This window comes from Euwallacea fornicatus, chromosome 2 (genome assembly GCF_040115645.1).
Source record: "Euwallacea fornicatus isolate EFF26 chromosome 2, ASM4011564v1, whole genome shotgun sequence".
Lineage (NCBI taxonomy): Eukaryota > Metazoa > Arthropoda > Insecta > Coleoptera > Curculionidae > Euwallacea > Euwallacea fornicatus.
In genome coordinates this window covers 2,457,918-2,479,114 of record NC_089542.1, presented here as the reverse complement: position 1 = coordinate 2,479,114, position 21,197 = coordinate 2,457,918, and the positions used below count along the sequence as shown (strand labels likewise).

The 21,197-nt window shown below is 36.7% G+C and overlaps 4 protein-coding genes across 6 annotated transcripts in view; 2 read left to right on the top strand and 2 right to left on the bottom strand.

The window, feature by feature from the left end:
• The window catches only part of LOC136349615 (membralin), a 46,436-nt gene extending 39,613 nt beyond the window's left edge, over positions 1-6,823 (bottom strand). Inside the window, exons 1-6 of one of the 2 annotated variants that reach the window (XM_066301301.1) lie at positions 6,701-6,823; positions 2,996-3,065; positions 2,208-2,755; positions 1,746-1,988; positions 1,417-1,690; positions 1,267-1,357 (exon numbers count right to left, since the gene is read on the bottom strand). In XM_066301301.1, coding sequence (XP_066157398.1) covers positions 1,267-1,357; positions 1,417-1,690; positions 1,746-1,988; positions 2,208-2,730 — 1,131 coding nt within the window. In that variant the 5' untranslated portion in view covers positions 2,731-2,755; positions 2,996-3,065; positions 6,701-6,823. Of the gene's footprint in view, positions 1-1,266; positions 1,358-1,416; positions 1,691-1,745; positions 1,989-2,207; positions 2,756-2,995; positions 3,191-6,700 lie in introns of those variants that run through there. The other variant, XM_066301307.1, reaches the window with a different exon arrangement.
• On the top strand, positions 3,605-5,180 carry LOC136349660 (ankyrin repeat family A protein 2). Its single transcript, XM_066301351.1, has 4 exons — positions 3,605-4,030; positions 4,084-4,367; positions 4,423-4,570; positions 4,989-5,180. Exons 1-4 carry the CDS (start codon positions 3,781-3,783, stop codon positions 5,051-5,053), a joined length of 747 nt encoding a protein of 248 aa, XP_066157448.1. The 5' UTR covers positions 3,605-3,780; the 3' UTR covers positions 5,054-5,180.
• Positions 6,824-6,886: 63 nt separating the features above from the next.
• Positions 6,887-21,197, top strand: part of LOC136349646 (follistatin) — a 36,783-nt gene continuing 22,472 nt past the window's right edge. For both annotated transcript variants that reach the window (XM_066301341.1, XM_066301332.1), the window contains exon 1: positions 6,887-7,023. The gene's annotated coding sequence lies outside the window, so the exon portion shown is untranslated. The remainder of the gene's footprint in view (positions 7,024-21,197) is intronic.
• Positions 14,895-17,033, bottom strand: LOC136344323 (venom acid phosphatase Acph-1-like). Its single transcript, XM_066291662.1, has 5 exons — positions 16,798-17,033; positions 16,634-16,741; positions 16,225-16,580; positions 15,245-15,641; positions 14,895-15,188 (listed from the first exon to the last, which is right to left on the bottom strand). The coding sequence occupies exons 1-5, from the start codon at positions 16,993-16,995 to the stop codon at positions 15,039-15,041; spliced, it is 1,209 nt and encodes a 402-aa protein (XP_066147759.1). The 5' UTR covers positions 16,996-17,033; the 3' UTR covers positions 14,895-15,038.

Below are 21,197 nucleotides of genomic sequence, written 5' to 3'. Positions count from 1 at the left end.
GAATTATCAATTTTTCTCTTTGAAGTTGCGACACAAATGTATAGAATAACAATATCTCAGTGGCTTGCAAAGCATCGTTCCAAATATAAAATTTCTTAAACTCTTCTTTTCAGAAAATATTATATAAATTCTTCGTGCTAGTTAGAGACTATGATGCACTACGCCTCTAATTTTTATTCAATTAAATTGCAATACAACTATTAAATCACTTTTACTATGATAAATGACCATTGATAATCATCGCTATATAAAGTGAAAACATTCTGGACTTTCTGGTGAAGGCAAATTATTGATCCTATTTTGTATATATTACACATTACGCAAAACAGTTCAATAATGAGTAAAACTAGAGTACAATTTATATTCATTAGAACAAAAAACGACGACAAATCATGCTATATTCAAATGTCGCAGTTTTAATTATTGTTTAGATTTTTCATTCTAAAATTTCAGCCTTCCCTTAGTACAAAAAGCAATAATCCCCAGTTCTCTTTTAACTATTCGACTCAAAGACCAAAATTTTGTTTTTAAGAAGTTCGAGAGCCACTCTGTTGTCACTATATATGTATTACCAGACCATTTACAGTTAGACTCAAAAAAGTTTTCAAGCTTGTTTAAAAAAATCGGAGATATACTTTGTGGATTGAACGATTAGGTATTATCCCCACCCCCGTATGACTCTCTGGTATAGACAAGTCAGGTTACCAAGTTCTTCTCAATTGCCGAACGTTTCATCTGATGCACGAATTTTCGTCAGAAATGAATTTCTTCACAATTTTTGGACTTTTATAGAAAGTACTGGGAGGATTTCTCTTCCGCATTCCACCATTTGCAAAGCGGAACGTCCTCAATTATCAGGAGATACATATGTCTGTTGTACTGTATGCTGTAACATGCAATGACCTGTAGGATCATTCACTCACAAATCACCCAAAATTTAAGAAACCCGGATTCTATCACTTGTGAAATGGGTAAGTAGTGTTCTCACGTATCTCCATATCATTCAATCCTTGACGATAAAGTATCTCTGGATCAACTTAAAAAATTTTCATGAAACCCGGCACTTATTTACTTGTCATTACAGGTAACTTGTCATCCAACATACCTCATCACCGCTTAAGAAAAGTTTTAGCATAAAAATTCATGATTTTTTTTATTTTCCGAAGTTTAAAGATCAGTCTGCCTTCAAAATACCTCCTAAATTTGAACAATATAGTTTATCTATTAATAAAGAAAATTAAAATAAAAATACCTGCAAATACTTACAAAAAGCAGCATGCAGGCTATTGCCGGAAGATACGCCGTTTTGGCCATCCAAAGGTTAACAAACCGATAATGCTCTCCGGTAACTACATTTCTATAAAATGAAAAACCTAAAACCTTCCCTCCCAATTTGCCTCATCTCAGAAAACTCACTTTAAAAACCCCCGATTCTGTTCCTTCTCCGCGAAGGCCTTTACCGAAGTCATGAGAAGGTCGTTATAACCAAGAAATTCCCCTAAAACCAGTCGAGTAAAGGAATCTCCAAAGCATTCATCTCTAGTCGGATCAAGGAATACTGCTTTCACTGGTATATTCAATTTTGCCCGAGCACTAGGACTCAGACGCAAAAACCCATACTCCAAGGCGTACTCGAAAATGTATATGTCGTCTAAGAAGGTATTAAATAAAGCCAGTTTTAGGAATTTTTCTTCAAAAATAAATAAAGAAAATCAGTAAACACAAAATACAACAACACCACTTACTTTTGTCAATTAACCTGGTTTCCACAACTTTCGATTCCGATTCTCGTGCCTCGACAATTGTTGAGTTAAGATTCGTGTCGGACTTGGTAGTCTCACTACCTTCGACAAACAGAAAATCGGCGTATTTCTTGGGAGATTCGGTGAACATTTCTATCCAAGACCAATTTGTTGAAGTAGCACTCAAAGACTCGTTTAGATAGCTGTGTTCATCCAGTGTATTCTTTTGGGAGTTGATAGTTTGTTCTAAAAAAGTTCTTCTTAATTGTAGAAATAGGAGTTTTAACTAAATTTTGTAATATCGATCAATCAGTCATGAAGAGAAAATATAAAAATTTACAAAATCTTCTGTTAAGTGCCAGAATCACATTGAAAGAGTCAAAACAGTCATGAAATCAGAGAAAAATATTGTATATCTTACATTTTGATATATGTACATTTTACATATCTATATTAAGTACTTACTTTCCCCATTTAGCAAAGCTTCCATGCCTTTACCATGGTGCTCCAAAGTTGATGGTTCCAAGTCCAATTTTGTCGTCAATAGTCCCAATACACTCCCCATCTCCTCCCTCCCCATTTTATTCAACCTCTCCTCTTTAGCATAACTATCTTTCAAGCTATAGCCATCTTCCATATTGCTAATAATCTCCACTCGTAAAATTCCATCTTTGGGCCAATTAGATACAACATTATCTAGACAAGTATTAGCAGTCTTTGAAAAGGACAAATGAATGTAAACTAGTACGAAAAACGCCATAAAGGCCTTAATTAACACTACGAATTCTATGAATCTCCTCACTGGTTTTGGAAAGGCCCTGGCATAAGCCAGAGTTCCCCGATAAAATAATGTGTGAAACAATCTGTCTCTTATATGCACTAATTGATTATGGTTTCTTGTTCTGTTAATTGTTAATTGGGGGCGGTTATTAGGGGCATCAGGGGCTGGGTTGGTACCAATAGGCACTGCTACTCCTGGGTCTGTCATGGTGTTTATTGATGATTAGACCATTCTGAAATAATGAATTTAAAATCGTGACATATGCATCTGTTACAAAATCATTAGTTATTAACTCATTTGCATTCACAGTACCTGTGATTTTCGCCTTACATCATATCATTGTATGGAAATGTCTGGCAATTTTGCCAGTGCAGGGTAACTACTTGGAACATACTTTTTCCCGTAAAAGATAGCACAATTTCAACTTTTTTAAATCAGAAACGTGTTAAAATAAGAAGGTTGCGTAGCTTACCTTTGAGTTGATTGAAGAAGAAAGAGAAATGGGCAGCACAGGACGACACACCACTTGCTGCTCCAGAGATCTATAAGTTCAAACCAGTTTACCTTAACTAAAAATATGAAGCTCAAATTTTAAATAAAAATTTAATAAAAATGGAAATATTTTCCTAAAAGACGTCAACTTAGCTTGGAGTTTGACAAGTAAAATGTCAAAATCAGCTGATTAATTTGATGAAGAAATCCGAGCTTTCGGTTTTTTCCAAAATGAAAAATTCGAGTTTTTTGGGTATTGATCCGTATACTGTATCGTTGTATTTTTCTTACAGATTTGATCTACAGATAAATTGAATTCAGAAAATAATACAAAACTCAGAGGGGGAAATTTTATAAAAGCGATATTTATTCTCAAGAAAAATGATTAAAATAAAATCTAGGCACATTATATTCGTGTTAACGTGCACTATATGCCTACGGTTGTTGATGCATTTTAACTATCTATTAAAGTGAAATAATGGGAGGTTATACCTTCCATTTAGATCTATCAACATTGATTATTTTGCTGTTCGATCTATTCCCAGAGAGTTCTATTGCGCTATGTGCTCCTCTCCGGCTTTTTCCCATGTGTCAGAAGTTTACGTCAACGTCAAATCATACTTTTTATTTACACTTCACATTTTATTCTTGTATACATTTTTTTGGAATTGTTTTAGTTCTCTTCATTTCTCCAGTCTATTAACATTATATGTATAAACAAGACAAATTCCTCAACAGTTTCCCCATAGGTGCAGCTAATACATAATGGACACTTCTCCTGAATCAATAAATGATGAAGATTCCTCCAAAACCACTTCCCCCCAAATATCCAACTCTCGCTGGTCTCCAGTACCAGAACAAGTGGCAACTCCTAAGTGGTCACCGCAATCACTCCACGATAAAAACCGAAAGAGTGCTTTCCAACCTTACAAACTATGCACCCCATCATCTACAGTTTTAACAAATTTACAAAGAGGAAACACTCAAGCCGAGACCCTGATACCTCAAACTGTAGGTAAGTGATATAAATCTCTATTTAGACACTTATTTCTAATATTAAAACCACAGAACTGACGTTCCACATGAAAGCAGGCCAAGGGGAACTGAACAGTCCTGATATTCTACAAGAAAAATCTGTAGATGTCCTTGACTCCAACAACCTTACTGCATTACACTGGAGTGCTGCATATGGCCAATATAATGCTGTTGAATTGCTTATATCATTCAATGCTGATGTCAATAAATTGGGACCTGATGAAGAGAGTCCTTTAATTTTGGCAGCTAGTGGAGGCCACCATGAGGTTGTCAGGCTCTTGTTGAATCATGGGGCTGAAGTTGACCATGTCAATCATGTTAGTTTCAATGCATAGTATATTTTTTTATATGGAAGGTGTATTTGTTTTATAGTTATGTAATACTGCATTAATGTATGCAGCCAAAGAGAATCATCCTCATACATGTCAGGAGCTTTTGCTTAATGGGGCCAATTTTGGGTTAGTCAATTTAGATGATGATACTGCTTTGAGTATAGCAATAGAAAATAATAGTACTTCAGGTAAGTTGAGAATAGTTGAGTGTTGATTGATGAGTTTGCGCAGGATGGCTAAATTATGAAATTAATTCAGTGTAAAATCAGGTCATAGATTTTGATAAAATTACATGAATAGGTCCATTTTTATTTAAATTTTTTTGATAACAATAACTTTGTCTATAAGCATATTATGACCTCAACACTTGAACAGTTCAGGTCTCGTTTTTGCTTAAAGAGAGCAATTGATTTTCTTCTCTTTACATGAGTGGGAAAGTACAATTTACTACACCCACACATGAAAAAAAGAGGAAAATGTCTTTTTCAAAACCTATTAACTGATTTTATATAGAAGTTATGCTGAAGTTACTTAGCCTCTTTTGTGTATAGCAGCAACAGCTACAATAGCAACTTTCTGTTTGTTGAAACAAAGCCCTATTTGTAGCACAAACTGTAATCGAAAATTTTATTATCTCGCGGATGGAGGAGCAACCTAAAAAGGAGGACTGAATTTGCTTTTAAAATTAAGTATCTGTGATAAGTAGTCTAGAAAACATTTAAAAGTGGTTTCTATGACGTGGGAAAATAAGTCTGATTTGCTTCTTCTCCAATGTCAAATTAAATTACTGGAAATGAATCTTGTTGTCTCAATAACTCTTCCTTGTCCCTCCCTGGTTTATCCACTAGAAAAGTTTTAGTTATATAAAAGTGAAAGTTTGTGTTTTTTAGTTGACTAAACTGAAAAGACACTTTCTGTAAGTGCAGGGAAAGTCAGCATTGTAATATAAAACCATTTTGACCCTGTCATATTAGGTATCATTCCCATGGAATTTTTAAAGAAATATATTATTTTTAGAGTTTTTGTTGCTAATCTGAACTAAACCTTTGAGTGTTTAGATTGATATGAGCCATTTTAGGCTACAATAACTAGATATTTCCCTGATCTAAATATAAACTCCCCACAATTTATTTTAACAGCAACCTCGTATCATTGCATTGCTTTCAAACCTAGCATTATTATATTCCATTAAAAATACAATACTTGCAAGACCAACACTTTCCTTTTAAGGCATTGAAAGTGCTATAACACCTTGAGGATACCCAATATTAGGACTCTCTTGCTCGTGAAGTGTGCATTCACCGTATTGTAAACGATTATATATATATTTTTAATTTTAATTAGAACAGATTAAAATTGAACTAACAGCACTTGAGGCAATTATATGAAACACCTCAAAATACTAAGATTTTTTGAATAATGTTGACCCCTTAATTATAAATTAGTTCACATGTACTTTAAAAGGACATTGAAGGATTGAGTCTATCTATAACGTTTTTATTGTCCCTCAGGTTATTTTCAATACAATTTAATCTGACTGCATTTAGGCTTTTTAATCCATTAACGCTACATCGCAGACTTCATGATTATCACGTTTCAGGATAGATTTCAGCAAGTCACGTAGCGGGTTTGGAATAAGCTATAAAACTTTGCTATTTGAAAAAACTGGCGTTTCTATCTTATATTTGGTTTTTTTCAGGGCCCTTTACTGTTTATTAATGCAAAAAACGTACAATGCGATAAGAAAAAATACTTTTTTTAATGTTGTTTCACCATTTTTTCAAATTTCAAGAGCCTTTAAAAGTTTGGAAAATACCATCAAGACTAGTAATATATGAAATATTCAATGACCTGTCCGTCTTTACCCCTTCAAATTGAAAAAGTAAAATGTCAGTAACTCATCTCGTCACATCCAGATAGAACGAGACCGACCTTCGCTTCTCCGACGAATCGTCGGCTTTTTGAAATAACAAGGGGTTTCTTGCTTGTCCTGAACCCGCTAATTGACTTGCTGAACTTTAGACCGCATTACAATTTTTTGACTAATTTGTGCCGAGCCCTGCTAACTTTTCTCAATCTTCGAACGTTTTGTTTACGTCTGGGCCACTGATAATTACAGTTATTTAATAATTCGATCTTGTGACAAAAAGAAGGCAAAACCGCAGTTCTGATTAATCATGAACGTGGGCCAAAGAGCGCGAATCCATCGGCCCCTGGAGGCGCATCTGCGTCTCCTGCAGCAGCAGCAACAGGAGAGCGCCGTCTTCGCCGACGTGGACTCCATCAGGAGCAGCAGCAGCATCCGCAGGTGCACTCACCTGTCGCAGGTCGTGCTGCATCACTCGCGCTGCATTCCCCGCCAGCAGCGGCGATTTTTTACGGAGAACCACCGTACGCCACTCGCGAGAACACTCAGTGCATGACCGGCCTCTTGCAACAAGTGCTCTAACTACATTATACAGTCGAGCACGCGACTCTCGAGCGCGAAATCTTTTTCAGTCTCGTGGATCAAGTCTGCCTAAGTTACTCTAACTTGTTTCAAAACTGTATGAAAAGTTTCGTGAACGCTTTAGCTGGTGGTGGACTTTGAATCGGTTCAGGCAAATTTTCAATCCAGAGGAGCATCTAGAGACATTTTGAGGTAATTTTTAAACACCCTGTATTTTAGAATTAAGGTAACCACACACCGATTCGCAAAATACGTAATTTTTTTGTTTTTCGATATTTAAAAGTTCTAGCATTTGAAATCAACACGATCATTTTCACTCCTGGGCAATTCCTAAAAACATTTCGGGTAAATTTTTTAGCACCCGGTATTTTACGATTGAAGTGACCACACACCGATCTACACGATACGCATTTTTTCCTCACGCGTTTTAAACTGGCAGCAGTTTAAATTAACGCGATCGTTTTCAATGCCGAGGAGCTTTTAAAGACATTTTTGAGAAACTCGGGAGACGCTCTCTATTTTAAAATTATAGTTGCCGTGCACCGATCCTCTCTGATATTGCGCAATAATTCACCTGAATTCGCATCAAAGTATCTAGAATAATTTTGTTTTGAAAAATTGTTTTTTCCTTTAAGCAGTTCAAATTTCCAGGAGTTTATGGTAATCCCGTAACCTGAATTTGAATATTTGGCCTCCGGTATTCGAGCGCAATAGAATCTCGCCCCGCAAAGCCGTTTTTTAGGTTTCAAATCCCGGAGAAATTTGCTTTTTCGACGTTTACCACGGGATTTGTCGCAATATCGAGCATTTTTGTATGGAATCGGTAGTGGCATCAAATCTCCCTATAAGGTATACTTCATGTATAATGTTTTATTTGATATTTTTGCGGTTGTGGGGCATAGATTTATATATTGCATGATTTCAAACATGTTACGTAATATTTCGGCGTGAGGTTTAAATGTAACACCCTTGCAGATTTCATTAAATGTACGATTTCGAAACAAAATATGGTAGTAATTCAACTTTCAAAGACACTCGGTATTTTCTATGTCTGTGCGAGCAAAATGCAGTGTCATTCTGCCACAAATCTCAGTGCTTTTGCTTTATTACCATAACGCCCTAAATGCATCATTTCCGAATTACACTGAGTCTAAAAAATATTTCATATTATCGATATTTTGTACTATGAGTAACCATTTAGCGTTGGCTGGGTTGTGTACTTCTGAATGCTCACACATATTTCGTTATTTTGGAAAGATTTTTCATTTTTAATTACGCCAGTAAAACCTTGAGAAAGTCAATAGCCCTGAGGAAATCTGAAGTATGAAACGATGGCATTCTACCAACTCTGAGGTTGTGTCATTCGTTCTGTAAGTATTTTTTCTTTTAAATATGTTTTTTTCGAGTTATTTGAGAAATTTCTACAAAATTCGGCTACAAAATATCTCTTTTCTAATTACTACTGTTCTTTAGTTACTTGCGTCGATAGTTGCATTTAACTACTTTCCATCCATTTGTAGGACATATTTTTGCAACGAACTCTAAGAGTGTAAAATGTTTGTTATATACTCCCAAAACCCTTTGAGGACTACCAGGTATTAATTGGTGCATTTTTCGTGTCCATAGTTCACTATATCACTTTCTGTCTCGATGTGCCTATAAATTCTCGGAAATAATTTTTGGTAACGAAGGCTGCCGGAGTATTGTTTCATGACTTTTTAAACTGTTTTTGAAGATTACATATTGAAAAATGTTGGTAGCACTGTTCTTCGTATGTCTAGTGATGTTTTTTTTTCGTGTAAATCACGATCGATTAATCAAAACCAGTTTAAAACAAAGACTACAAGCTGTCGTTTTGTAGGTTTCCGTAGCATTTTTCAGTGTTACGTGATAGCGTTTTGTCCGATTTTGATGGCCTTATTGAGTTTTGGCACATTCTTCAAAATATCGTTTCGTAGTCTTTCGAAGCTATTTTTAAAGACTAAAGACGACAATGTATCATCTAGACAGTTTTTCGTGCGTGAAGTTGGGTTTTATCAACTTACGTAGTGAAAGCTGCAAGGTATCGTTTTATGCAGTCCCGAAGATATTTTTGGACACCACGAAGTATCTTCCGTGATTTTTTTTTTTTTGCTATAGATACATTTGGTCTTTATATTTCGGCGTGCCCATAGATTTTCGGAGATAGGTGTCCCTTTGTCCGATTCTCATACAGGGCGCTGGGTTTTGTTGCGTCTTGTGAATTGAGGCGACTTATTATAAAAAGCACTACAAGATCTCGTTTCGTGCACTTTTAAAACTATTTTTGAAGACCATAACATATTATGTCTTAGACTATATCGAGGACTCCGTAGATTTCTCTAGTAGTTCTAGATACTTAATAATTTATGAGGTCTACAAAACATAATTTCAAGGACTCCCGAAGATACTTTTTAATGCTTGTACACTACTAAATATCCGTTGGTCTATTCTCGGTCTCTGTAGTAACGTTTTATCGCTTTATATTTCGACTTACCAGTAAATTTCCTAAGCATTACAATCTCCTTAGATTCTTGGTATTTTCTTTATAACGAAGACCACAATGTATCGTTTCGTATGATTCTCGCGCCTATAGCTGCTTTTTATCACTTTGTACACCAACCGTCTGTTAGATTTCTCGAGTTGGTTCGATAATTAAACTACAAAATATCGGTTGGCAGCATCTTAGATGCTGTGTCGCATCGAAGATATTTTTCAAGCCATAAGCTACTGCTTTTTATCACTATTTTATCACTTTCTCCTCCATCGTAGGTTCAATAATTTTCTGAGATCAAGACCACAAAGTCTCGTTTTGCACATTTCCAAAATAGCTTTTGAGCATTACAAAGTTCAAGGTGGGTGCCAGTTAACGTGTTTATCATGCCCGTAGTTGCGTTTTATTGGTATTTGCATCAGCGTGGAATATCCGCTTGGAATTATTCCTCAGGTACCTTTGGGTTAAAAGTTGTAAAGGGCAGTTTCGCAATCTCTCATTTTTAAAGGTTACAAGCTTTGTTCCGCAGACTGCCATAGATGTTTTTGAAGAATATTTGATATCGCTTCGTCTGTTTATTATTCACAGCGTTCACACTTTTCTACCTCATTACGTTGACGCGTGTGAGATTTCTTCAATTATCCTCATGATGAAAACTTCAAGATATCATTTCGTGAAATCGGGAGGTGATATTTTTAAAATAGCAATGAGTCGCTTCTCCTTCTGTGGTCGTAATTGCGTTTCATCACTTTTTGTAGCGCTCTGTGCGTAGATTTCCTCAGGTATCTTTGGACTGAAAGCTAGAAGGCATCGGTTCGTAAACGCTCAGACTACTTTTGAAGACGACAAGGAATCGCTCGATGTTCCTCATACACGCATCTGCATTTTTAATTCTTCGCACCTTACAATGGTTATTTTATCAACATCTTTAAGCAATTCATACCTTGTCACAATATTACATGTGACACAAATAAGACAGTTTTGAATAATACTTGATATCCTCCAACGGAAGCCGCTAGGGCACATCATCTTTACAGATAATTACATCCATAAATGGCTGTGAATAATGGGATTGTCGGACGCCTGCCGCCTGTATATGAACCTCTGAAAATGGCCATAAATAACGTCCAAGATAACTGTTATTTTGCGTTTGTTTCACTCATTTATATCACGTCTTTTTATAATACAAGTAATTAAAAACTATTACCGCAATCATGATGTAAATCGGACATCACAGCGTCACGTCGATCCAGGCCAAATGTTTCGTGAACAATTAGTTTTATCGAAAAATCCATGCAGTCACGATTATTTTTAATGTCTCTACAATAATCGATATTAATTTATTATATTAAAACGTCAAAAGGTAAAATGAGCGACTACTGTACCATCATTAGTATCTAAAGATGCCAAAACAGGTAAGAAACATGTACATTATTTATTGTGTCTGATACAAAAGATACACATGTTCAGGAATCTTGTTTAACAATAACAATAATTCAGTCGGCGTTAAAAACATGTTTGTCATCATTAGTTCTTAGTTGATTTGGAAGTCGTGTTATGGTGATTGGTTTTTGAATTTATGTGGGTTTTAAATGTGTTGAAGAAAGTGTTGAAACATCCTTAAAGACATCGTCTAAATTGCTCAGAGTGTAGTAAGTTTGACGTTTATTTATCGATTTCTGGAGGTTTTTCTATAATCTGTAGGTTTTTCTCGCATCAAAACGGCTGAAATGTTCCCGTTTCTTGCGATTATCGAAATCAACATCGGTCCAGATGAATCATTTCACCCGCGTCATCCAACTTTCTCTCGACTTCGAATCGATTAAAACCTGCCAAAACACCCTAAGAAATCATTTTTAAAAATTCTTCAATTTTATTTTTTAATTCTTGGCATATTTTAATTCGGATAACAGAGAAGTCACTAGGCCCTCGGAAACAAACCAGTGTGCACTTTGTCCGCGGGAAGCTCTTGCACGTCACAAAAGTTTTGATATATGCCAAAATGCAGTAAACCGTTGCCTGCCGAGATCAGGGAGATTCATCCTGATACTCGCCAGCTTTCTCCAAACCGACGGAACCACCGTCACTCCATTTAGGAGGAACGTGACGGGCTCGATAATTTGGCCTATACATTGTAAAGGTTCCTTGCTGGGGAATCCTGCCCATCTCTCAGTCGTTCGGTCATTCATTCAACCCTCACTTTTCACCTTCAAGAAAAATATTTACTTTTTAAATTTAGGGCGTCTCTCTTAAAGCATTTTAAGACTAAAAATGCGATATACTATGTTGTAATCTCGAAGCGTGTCGACTTTTCACGTCTCAATCCTCATATGGGAACCCTGCTCTTGATCCTGATCGGAAGCTTCGGGAATCCCAGCAAGGTGTTGCACTGTGGTTGAATTTGAAAATCAACAAGTCTGTTGTCATGTAGTAGTGCCACTTCCTAGAAATATCTCATCATTTTTTCTCCATAAGATTTTGCCTTTTTGACTTAAATCGCTGGCTATATTTGGCTTCTAGAATTTTTTCCTTGCGATAAGATAGACGATTGTAGCACTCTAAGCTATTTAAACTTTTACACCGCACAAGTGCTTGTAGTTTACATTTTCTTACGTTATGTATCCGACATTTCAAATTTTAGTCCAGCACCAACTAACTTGCTAATAATTTTTAAATATTTTCCCAAAGCAGGTGCCACTTTCCTCTCATCCACGCTCATTTTTCCTCTCAAAAGACCCAGTAATGAATCACCTGGCTGGCGGCGCGAGATTTCGCTATCAGGAATTGTCGTAACAGACGAGACAATGGGATACTTCTTGTTTATGAGCCGTTATTAATGAACCCTAGACAAAATAAAACGATCTTTACTCCAACATCCTCGAAAGCCATCAAAATTATTAACCACTTTATTCTCGCGATGCTCCGTTAATCTCTTTTTGGCGTGTTAAAAATTGGACTAGTTTATCATCTTCCGGCTCTTTACACCGTCTGGGTTCTCTTGTTCTGGCGTGATCGTCTATTAATCGTGTAGAAAAAGGAATAATCCAGATTTTTCTGTTTATTTATGACCGACGTTTTCTAATCGTTCTTCAAATTACACAGATATGTTCTTCTCCAGCAATGATTGCGTCATGGCAATTAATGACCTCATCTCCTGTCGTCAATCTGTTCGTCAAATGGTTTAATGATTCCAAGAAATAATCACCTCTCGTGGTCATGATTTGATGATGATGATATAACAATCCTCTTACATTTTCTGCAGTCAAAAGTCAAGGAATTTATAGTTCCTGTATTGTAGCTGAACAGCAGGAATAGTAGTGTCTTATAAATCAATTTCTAGTTTTTGGGTCCGAAATATTCACGTGGGTGATTAATGTGAACGCAACCACATCGATTTTGCGGAAGAATCGTTCTATGGCCTACACATGGCTTTATGAGTAATAGTCGTAAAATAATGTGATTCAGGATTTTAATATTTTTGGAATCGTTGTTTGTTTTGATAAAAAAAATATATATCTCGTGTTGCATTACAAAATAAACGGTTATTTTAAAAAGTTATTTTAAAGAAGCGAATCATCCGTTAAAATTTAGAAAACATAATTCACGGCACCAAAATATTATTATTTGCTTATGTAACTTACCTATAGTATTTTTCACATATTTATAGGTCGTTCGTATTTCAAAATTAATTTTTAAATATAGAACCATAATTGCCCCGCAGAGCAACGGACCAAGGTGTAATCAATATATGGTAGAGCGTACACCGCTGGCTCAGAAGTTTTTTGAATGTTACATCTCGTTTACTTGGCAAAAATTGATGGGGGAAATCACGAGGATTTTAAATTGGAAAAAATTTGGACAAATTGCCATAACTTAATAAATTTTTGGTATCTTTACAAAAGCGTTGTGGTTTTTTTTTTGAAGAACCTGGTCAGTGCCGAACCATCTTAATATAGTACCGCCAGTGCCACTAGTGAAAGCACTTTTCCTTCGTCAAAAAAGCACGTAGCCTTCAAATCACTTTGAAAAACAAACTTTGCGAGGTTCAAGCGTTTATTTATCAACTGCTTGGGAACTAGACATCAAACCAATTCTGCCTCCGGAAGGTGTTTGACGCGCAGTCGAAAGCAGAAATTCACCGTTGCATAATAATATCCCTAATGTTCCTTTATCATGTCCTCAGATACTTAATAATTTTTCCCATAATCGTTATTTTCTACGCCGACCCCTCCACTGAACTCATTCTCAGGCAACTCGGAGTCAAACCTCATCATTCTATATTTGAATCCAAATTCCAATTTCTATATATAAATCCAAATTCACGCGGAATCCGCATTGATGCTAAATTTTGTTTGACAGTGGGCTAATGTCTAGCCCTGATTGCTGACCAAAAATGAACGCGGTGGATCTGGATTTTTTTGACTAATAAGTAAGTGAAATGACTCGTTTTCTAAGACTTTTCGAATGGTTATCCTTGAGTTTTCTGGTTTTGACCTAAGAATTCCTTAATTTAACTAAGGTAAATTGGCCATTTCTGTGCGCTTCTCATTCGAAAAAACAATCAAATCGGCTCATAAATCACCCATCCGCGACCTGGATCACCCAGCGATTAACCGCATGTTTACAACAACAAAACCCCTAATCTTCGCACATAACGAGCTCGTCCACTACTCGCGTACCATCCATTAAATCTCGTAAAATACGTGCTTATATAGTAAATAAATAAACATTAATAATTTAGTATGTGATCGGAATGAGCGAGCAAAGACTTTAATTGGGTCGTTCATTACATAAGTCAACGGCAACAAAGTAGTGAGACTCGTAGTACGTGTTAATAAATGTAATGAGACATCTCAGTAAACGTTTTTTTGGCATTTACCAGACCATTTAGTAGGTATTGATGGCCTTTAAGGCCGGTAAATCTTCGCGGAGGTGTTATAGCCGGATTAGCATATTACTTTGTGGGGTTAGGGACAGTTGTAGATTTCTCAGAAGGCCGTATATCTTGAAGATATTGCAAATTTTTGAAGTTATTAATTAGGTTTATTCAGTTGCACGACTTCATTAAGAGTCGTGCACGCAGTGTGTAGTCCGGCCAGAATTGGTAAAAACATAGTTACAAACAGACGGTGAGAATGTTAAGAGAAAAACTGGCAAAATGGCAAAGCTGTCGCAAAGTTTTGATAAAACGGAAAATTCAGGAAAAGACCTGGAAATATGGAAATCGGATACACAACATGTAGACCCGCCGGCATTGGTACAAACGAATCTAGGAATATGGTAAATACCTTAATAAAAGTGTGAAATTGTTTTTACCGGTGCTGCACGTATTGATTTTCCTTCATAATTCCAATACACACCTTTTTAGGTTACTTTTTAGTGCCTTTTGCCAAGTTTGTGTGCCATTTTCCTTCGAATTGAAATATCTTTGTGAGTAGTCAACCTCCTCCTTTCTTCATCCTTAACCGACTTCCTTGATTTGTTAACTTCTCATTTTATCTTTGGTTTTTTGAGTGAAAACTAAGCACTAAACTAAGTTATTTAGCATCAATTTATTAAGCAAAAATACGCCTTTTTACATTCTTAAAAATACACAATAAATAAAATAAATAAATACAGGAACACAGGACAATAATTACGTTGAGATCTATAGAATCTATAGAATTTAAAACTTCCTAGTGGCGACAAGCTAATCTTATGTACTGCCTATTCTATCGCACAAATCAGTGTTTTCAGGCACGTACTTCTCCATAATTCTCACAAATTCCTCAAAGGGGCAGAACTCGCCACAACCCCGAATTTGCAGCAGCTCCGGCTCTGAATTTTCCCAATTCTGATAGAAAACCTTAAAAAGCATTGAATATTCAGCAAAGCAAACTTTCCCTACCACCATCCCCTTACCATAACCCCAAAAACCCCATCGACTTTGTGCACCTCAACGATGACATGCGCGCCATAGTTGGGCACATGAGGACGAAACACGTCTAAAAGGATGAGAAACTGTGCAATGTTGTTTTCATGGGCTGAATATAAGTAAATCTTTCTTGGATCGCCCTTTCCATAGATCTTCGACTTTGAATCTTCAATAATCTTTCTCAGAAAGTAACCCGAAGCTACTCTTCTCATGTCAGGTTTCGCCATTATGACTGAGTATTCTCTAATCGCAATGTCGGTGATCATTTGTGGCCACACGTTCTGGGTCCAGTCAGGCAGGATAAGGCCAAATTCCTCCTCGGTCGAGAGGCCAAAGTACAGGTTGTAGATGTCTTGAAAAGTTGTTACATTGAGGCCGCTGAATCTGGAAATTTTAGTTAGTACAATTGTGTGGATCTGACTAAGAATGGGTAAAATTGAATACAAGAGAAGATTTTGATTGAGTTCATTGTGGTTCGCTCTACTTTGAGCTTTAAACAGATGTGGAAAAGGAATTAATGAAGTATCCCTCAAAAAGTGGTTATGAAGAACGCAATGAAACCCTTCTGGAAGGATGTTGTGAGAGAATACTAAAAGCTGTCTCGTGTCGCAATCGTTTATAACTAAACATGCAAATCACTAAAGCATATTTGGAAAATATTCCGGAATAAAATTATTTTTGGGTATATAAGAATTTTCTCCCTTTGTAACAATATTTTTGAGTTCAAACTATAAGCAGATCATGAAAACAAAATTAATCATAACCAGGATATTGAGATTCAAGATCAAAGTAGATTTGAAGAAAACTTAAAAAAAAACGTAATAATTGATAATTAAATAATAAAAATAACAGAAAACTAAACTGCATAAACAAAAATTAAAATTAACAAAAACGCACGCAGATAAAAATTATGAGAAAATATGAAGAAACATAAATAAATAACGAAAAAGAAAGTGTAAAAACATACCTGGAAACATAATTGAAAACCTTTCGGAATTTCTTAAAGTGGCTTCTCATCTCCCAAGATTCCTGAACTTTCCTATACATATTCAGGAAGTTCGGACAAAGAACTGCATTCAATATACGATCCTGGTTCCGGGGGGCATAATTATACGGAACAGGCTGCCACATGAGGTTTCTGTTCCACATTTGCTCCTCATTAGGGGGGAACAACCCTGCCAAAACTAACTGCAAGGAGGCTTTAGTCCTGTTGTAATCCGTGGTGGTAGCGTCCACCTCCTCGGGGACGAACATGTCGCTCAAGAAGGAATTGTACCTTTGACGCAGTGTCGTACCTATGGTAAACTCTCTAAGCTTCCCTGCCTAAAATTGAAAGTTCTATGGGTTGTTTTAGGATGAGGAAATATGGTAGTTACGTTGGTTAGTTGTCCTAAACCGTAGGGGTAGAAGGAGTTGTTTAGATAGGGGTCTTCGGGGTACATTTCCTGGTAGCTATCTGGTGTCCTATTTCCGTGTCTAAATAACTGAACAAATATGTTTTTTTTTCGGTTTAAAAATCGAATATTTTTGGGATACTTACCACGTGACTGAGAATTAACGTTTCTGGGTTCTTCGAGGGTTGCTTTAAGCATTCTTCGTTATCTCCGAAACACTCTTCGATTTCATTGGGATTATTATCCTCCTCTGATTGAAAATAATCATCACCGGACACGTATAAGGTGCTGAAAGCCACTTTACACACAATCAAAATCAAACCCCAATACAATGTTCTATTCATTTTTATTTGCTAATTGATATAAGGTTACTAAAGAACAATCAAAGGTTTACAAATGAATGTCTGTTATTAGAAAAAACTCTGGTATTTATAAGAGATTTTCTGTCATGGTGCAAATCATACTGAATACTTCGCCTAGAACGGAAAATTGAAGATATGAGGAAATCCCTTGGTTGGAACTTCCGAAAAGTTCTCTTAATTACTGAGAAATTAATCAAGATGATGGAATATTGCGTGATTAACTTAATTGGAACAGTATAAAATTGCGGAAAGTGAAAGGTTGCGGCAGTTTGACCCCAGATGAGAAATGGGTTTTACTGATTAAGGCTGATTTGCATTTAATTGCGATTGGATTTTATCCTTCGTTGGGTCAATAAGACCAATTCAAGTTAATTTGGTTGAAGAAAGTGCGGATGATGATGGGGCACTAGTTCGTTTTTGATTGTTTGACAACATCGTTTGTTTCTGGAAAGACAATTTCTTCCATTTGGACGAAACACTTTTTCAATTTGCGCGCCCTTTGTGGATATTTAGGCATAACCAGATGTCTCGATCAAGAACCTGCATTACAATCAGCAACGCACTGAGCTTCAATTTTGAAGATATTCCACGTGCGAAATTTAAATTTTCATTATTTCATTCAGATGAGGGGCAGACATAAGAGTTTCGAATGCACCAAAATTAGCTTTTTTGAGACTTCAGTTCGGAAGTTACAAGATTTTATGTTTCAAAAATGGTCCTCGAGAGGATTTTTGACCAAGACACACTAATTTTGTCCGATCCTTCCAGAAAGAAATCGCCAGATCGAGGCCAGATTTTATTCAGTTAGAGAGCAGCGAACCAAGCTTGGATCCTCCTGGAAAGAATCCCCTTGGAAATTAGTTTTTTTTAATTTTATTGAACTTTGCTTTCCTATAATCCTCAATGTACTTTTGTGTCGGTTTTTTTGTCTTTCTTCTTATGAAAAGCTCATCTAACTACGACATTATTAGCGTAATCAACTGTCCTCTTGCGATGGACTGGGGCCTCGTTTTCACTCGAGACATGAAAAAATTTCCTCCTAGTTTCAAGAATAAATCCCCAGGAGCAAAAACCCCACTTCCAGCCTCATTATCAGCATTAAAATACACATGTCTAGCTACCAATTCCCAATTAGATTATCTGCAAGACTTATCTAATTTGTTACTAACCATTCTTGTTGCGTGATATTAGCATCATTAATTACCTGCTGCCTTTCTAACGAGCAACGTGGACTTTTTTTCGTACTAATTCCGGACGAATTAATACCGGTTGTCCCAAATTAGAATTGACAAATAGGCAACGAGTCCCAAATGTTTTGAGAAAGAAACCGGTAGCTTGCTTTAACGGCGTTATTAAGCGTCACACAACATAATTTAAAATGCTTCGCCGCGTGTCTGTTTCGTTTATTAATAAGCATTTTATACATTGTTGCACTTTTGTGTGTTTAACACATAAGTGCAGTATTTAAGTTTGAGGTGTAAAGTGATGTTTGCCAATAAAAGCAAAGAGAAATTTGCAATGGCAAACAACCAGACCTCAGCAAAATCTAATGGATTGATGATGGTGCTAATTCAAGTTTTTCCACTGGTTTTTTAGCACTAATTACTTTTTGCGGTTAGAGGGAATTGCACATTGCGAAAAAATGTGTCAATTGTTGTAGAATCGCGAGAATATAATTTGCTGCGTTAAGAAGTGCAATTTTCAGTGTCATATCAGGCACGCCTTAGAGGATCCGACAAATTTGAAGAAATCGCTCTTTCGACAGTTGCCCCGGCCATTCAAATGAGAAAGAACCAATTAGTACTTGTAGATCGCTCGACAGAGGACCGTCAGGTTGAGCCTAAAAATTGCCGTATAGGTAAAGAACCTATACGGCAAATACCGAACGAAGCTAATTTAATGGAAAAGACCTGCGCTCCTCCCAGGGGCCACATTCTGCAAAGCTCGAAACTTGCTTTCTGAAGCTAGAAAGACTGTTTAGAGATGTGTTTTTAAGGTTCCTGCCAGAGAACCTGGATAGGCATCAAAGAACGAAAATCCCAATTTCCTGAAACTACCTTAATTCAACATTTTAAGAATCTATGCCTTCGGGCATCTCAATCTGAAAGAATTATCAACGTTCTTCTCAACGGTCTGGATCACAATCTGGGAGAGAATTCCGATGCGAATCTAGTGGCGGCCAAATCCCGAGCAGAGGCCAATTTAGGCACTCTGGAAACAAGCTTTTTTCAGAATGGCCGTTTCCAGACTCCCCGATGTGGAACCTCTCGTCATTTACAACTCCAAGGGTGTCTTCCGGAATCTGGAAAGAACGATCGAAACTGATCAAACCAACATGCTTCAAGTCATTCCGTGATCCATTTTATTTCGTTCCTCAGATACTCTCTACGACACCTCTTGGGTGATTTCAATCCGCATAAAGAACCAAACCGGCTTCCTTTGATTCTCCCCAAGCGCGTTGATTGTTTTTTTCTAGTTTGAAATCATTGAGGACATGGGAATCTTCTATATTATAAATTCTCGTAGTGTCCATTGCATGTCTTGGATGGTTAATCCCTCGAATGCCAACCAAATCGGTAATTTACTGTACATACGATCGCTTCGACAATATAATTGGCAACAGCATGGCAAAAAGAAAGCTCGTACTGACCTGGTGAACACATAAAATTTAATAACAGATATTATACTTGCTCAGTTACAGAGTGCAAAATTTAATAAGGCAGTTAAGGAATCATGAAATTTCCATAAAAGACCCTTTTTAGGAAACGATGTTGCCACGGTTCCGTTAAGCTAGAAAGCCCATGTAGCAGGTTTAAACTAAAACCTAAAGTAGTTGAAACTTTATCGGTTGCTTTTCACTGATCTAATCAGACCGATTTTGTAATAAAATCCATTCATTGAGCATTTTACGAGTCGGCTGATTTATCTGCGAACTAACCTTACCCACGTTGCATTCTTTCCAGTTGATGTACCAACATCAGACGATGTTTACGGTTTAAATCTGCGAAGCATAAACAAGCATTAAAATATTTTTGATTCGACGTCAGCGGATTCTTTGCGATTTTAGTGTACATCGCTGTAATAAGTGTTTATGTGGGCTCAGCCTGAATAGTTCTGCTGAATGTTCGCTTGCCTACGTATTGTTGGTTTTAATGATGTTTTGCGCGTCTCGAACAACCTGAAGAGCGCGTATGGCACAGAGAAGTTGACAGTAAGGGAGGTACGGCGGTGAAGGACTTATGAAGGAAATGCGTACAGTCAGCGGTAAAGATATTGGGACGGAAGATGAGCATTTTCCAAATCGGATGTTCCTCCGTTGAAAAGTGATAACTAAATAGAGATTTTTTAAAATAATGTTATATTAAATTCCTAACGGTGAAGACTTGCAGTAGAAGATTCGAAATATTTAATAACAAAAATATACAATAAACAAACATTCAAAGCGGTAACATTGCGATGATCCGCAAATATTGGGACGATTCAGTTCTCATACCACTACGGGAAACACAGATATTTTTTATATTTAGTATGGCCACTTTTTTGCTCAATAATACTTTTTAGCTGCTTTGGCATTGAAGAAATCATTTTTTTTTGTAGAAAGTTTCTGTTCAATTCATGCCATTCTTTTTGCAATGCTTGCTTTAAAGTGCCCGTATCAGCAGTAGTTTGGTGACTTCTTACTCGCGTCTCACGAAAACTCCATACATTCTCAATGGGGTTAAGGCCTGGGGAATGGGCAGGCGTTTTGATGACCTGAGGACAATTGTAAAGTGGCCGTTATTTTACTATTCAAGCGCTATGTCTTGAGAGAATTTTTGAAACATGTTTAAAATGTTCATGTTTTCGGCACTACATCCAAGATTTTCTTTTAAAAGGTTGAGATAGTGCATTGTCTCCATTGTTTCTTTTATGAATACCAATTTTCCAACTCCTGCACCTGATATGCAACCCCAAACCATAACACCCTCCACCATGCTTGAGAGTAAGACGTAGATTCGCCGTTTTCAACGCTTCATTTGCCTTTCTCCACACCAGGAGACCCATCGGAGTCAAAGATGTCAAATTTGGACCCATCACAGAAAGTTACATCTGACCAGTAGTCGTTTTCTTTTAAGATGAGTGCAAATTCTAGCCACATTTTCTTATTTTTCCCATCAGCCATGGTTTTTTCGTTCTATTCTGCC

Coding starts and splice junctions, on each gene's coding strand:
- LOC136344323 (XM_066291662.1), bottom strand. CDS start 16,995: ATGAATAGAACATTGTATTGGGGTTTGATTTTGATTGTGTGTAAAGTG. Junction 15,642..16,224: donor GTTTTCAATTATGTTTCCAG/GTATGTTTTTAC, acceptor TAAAATTTCCAG/ATTCAGCGGCCTCAATGTAA. Junction 15,189..15,244: donor ATGGGGTTTTTGGGGTTATG/GTAAGGGGATGG, acceptor ATGCTTTTTAAG/GTTTTCTATCAGAATTGGGA.
- LOC136349660 (XM_066301351.1), top strand. CDS start 3,781: ATGGACACTTCTCCTGAATCAATAAATGATGAAGATTCCTCCAAAACC. Junction 4,031..4,083: donor CCTGATACCTCAAACTGTAG/GTAAGTGATATA, acceptor TTAAAACCACAG/AACTGACGTTCCACATGAAA. Junction 4,368..4,422: donor AAGTTGACCATGTCAATCAT/GTTAGTTTCAAT, acceptor TTTGTTTTATAG/TTATGTAATACTGCATTAAT.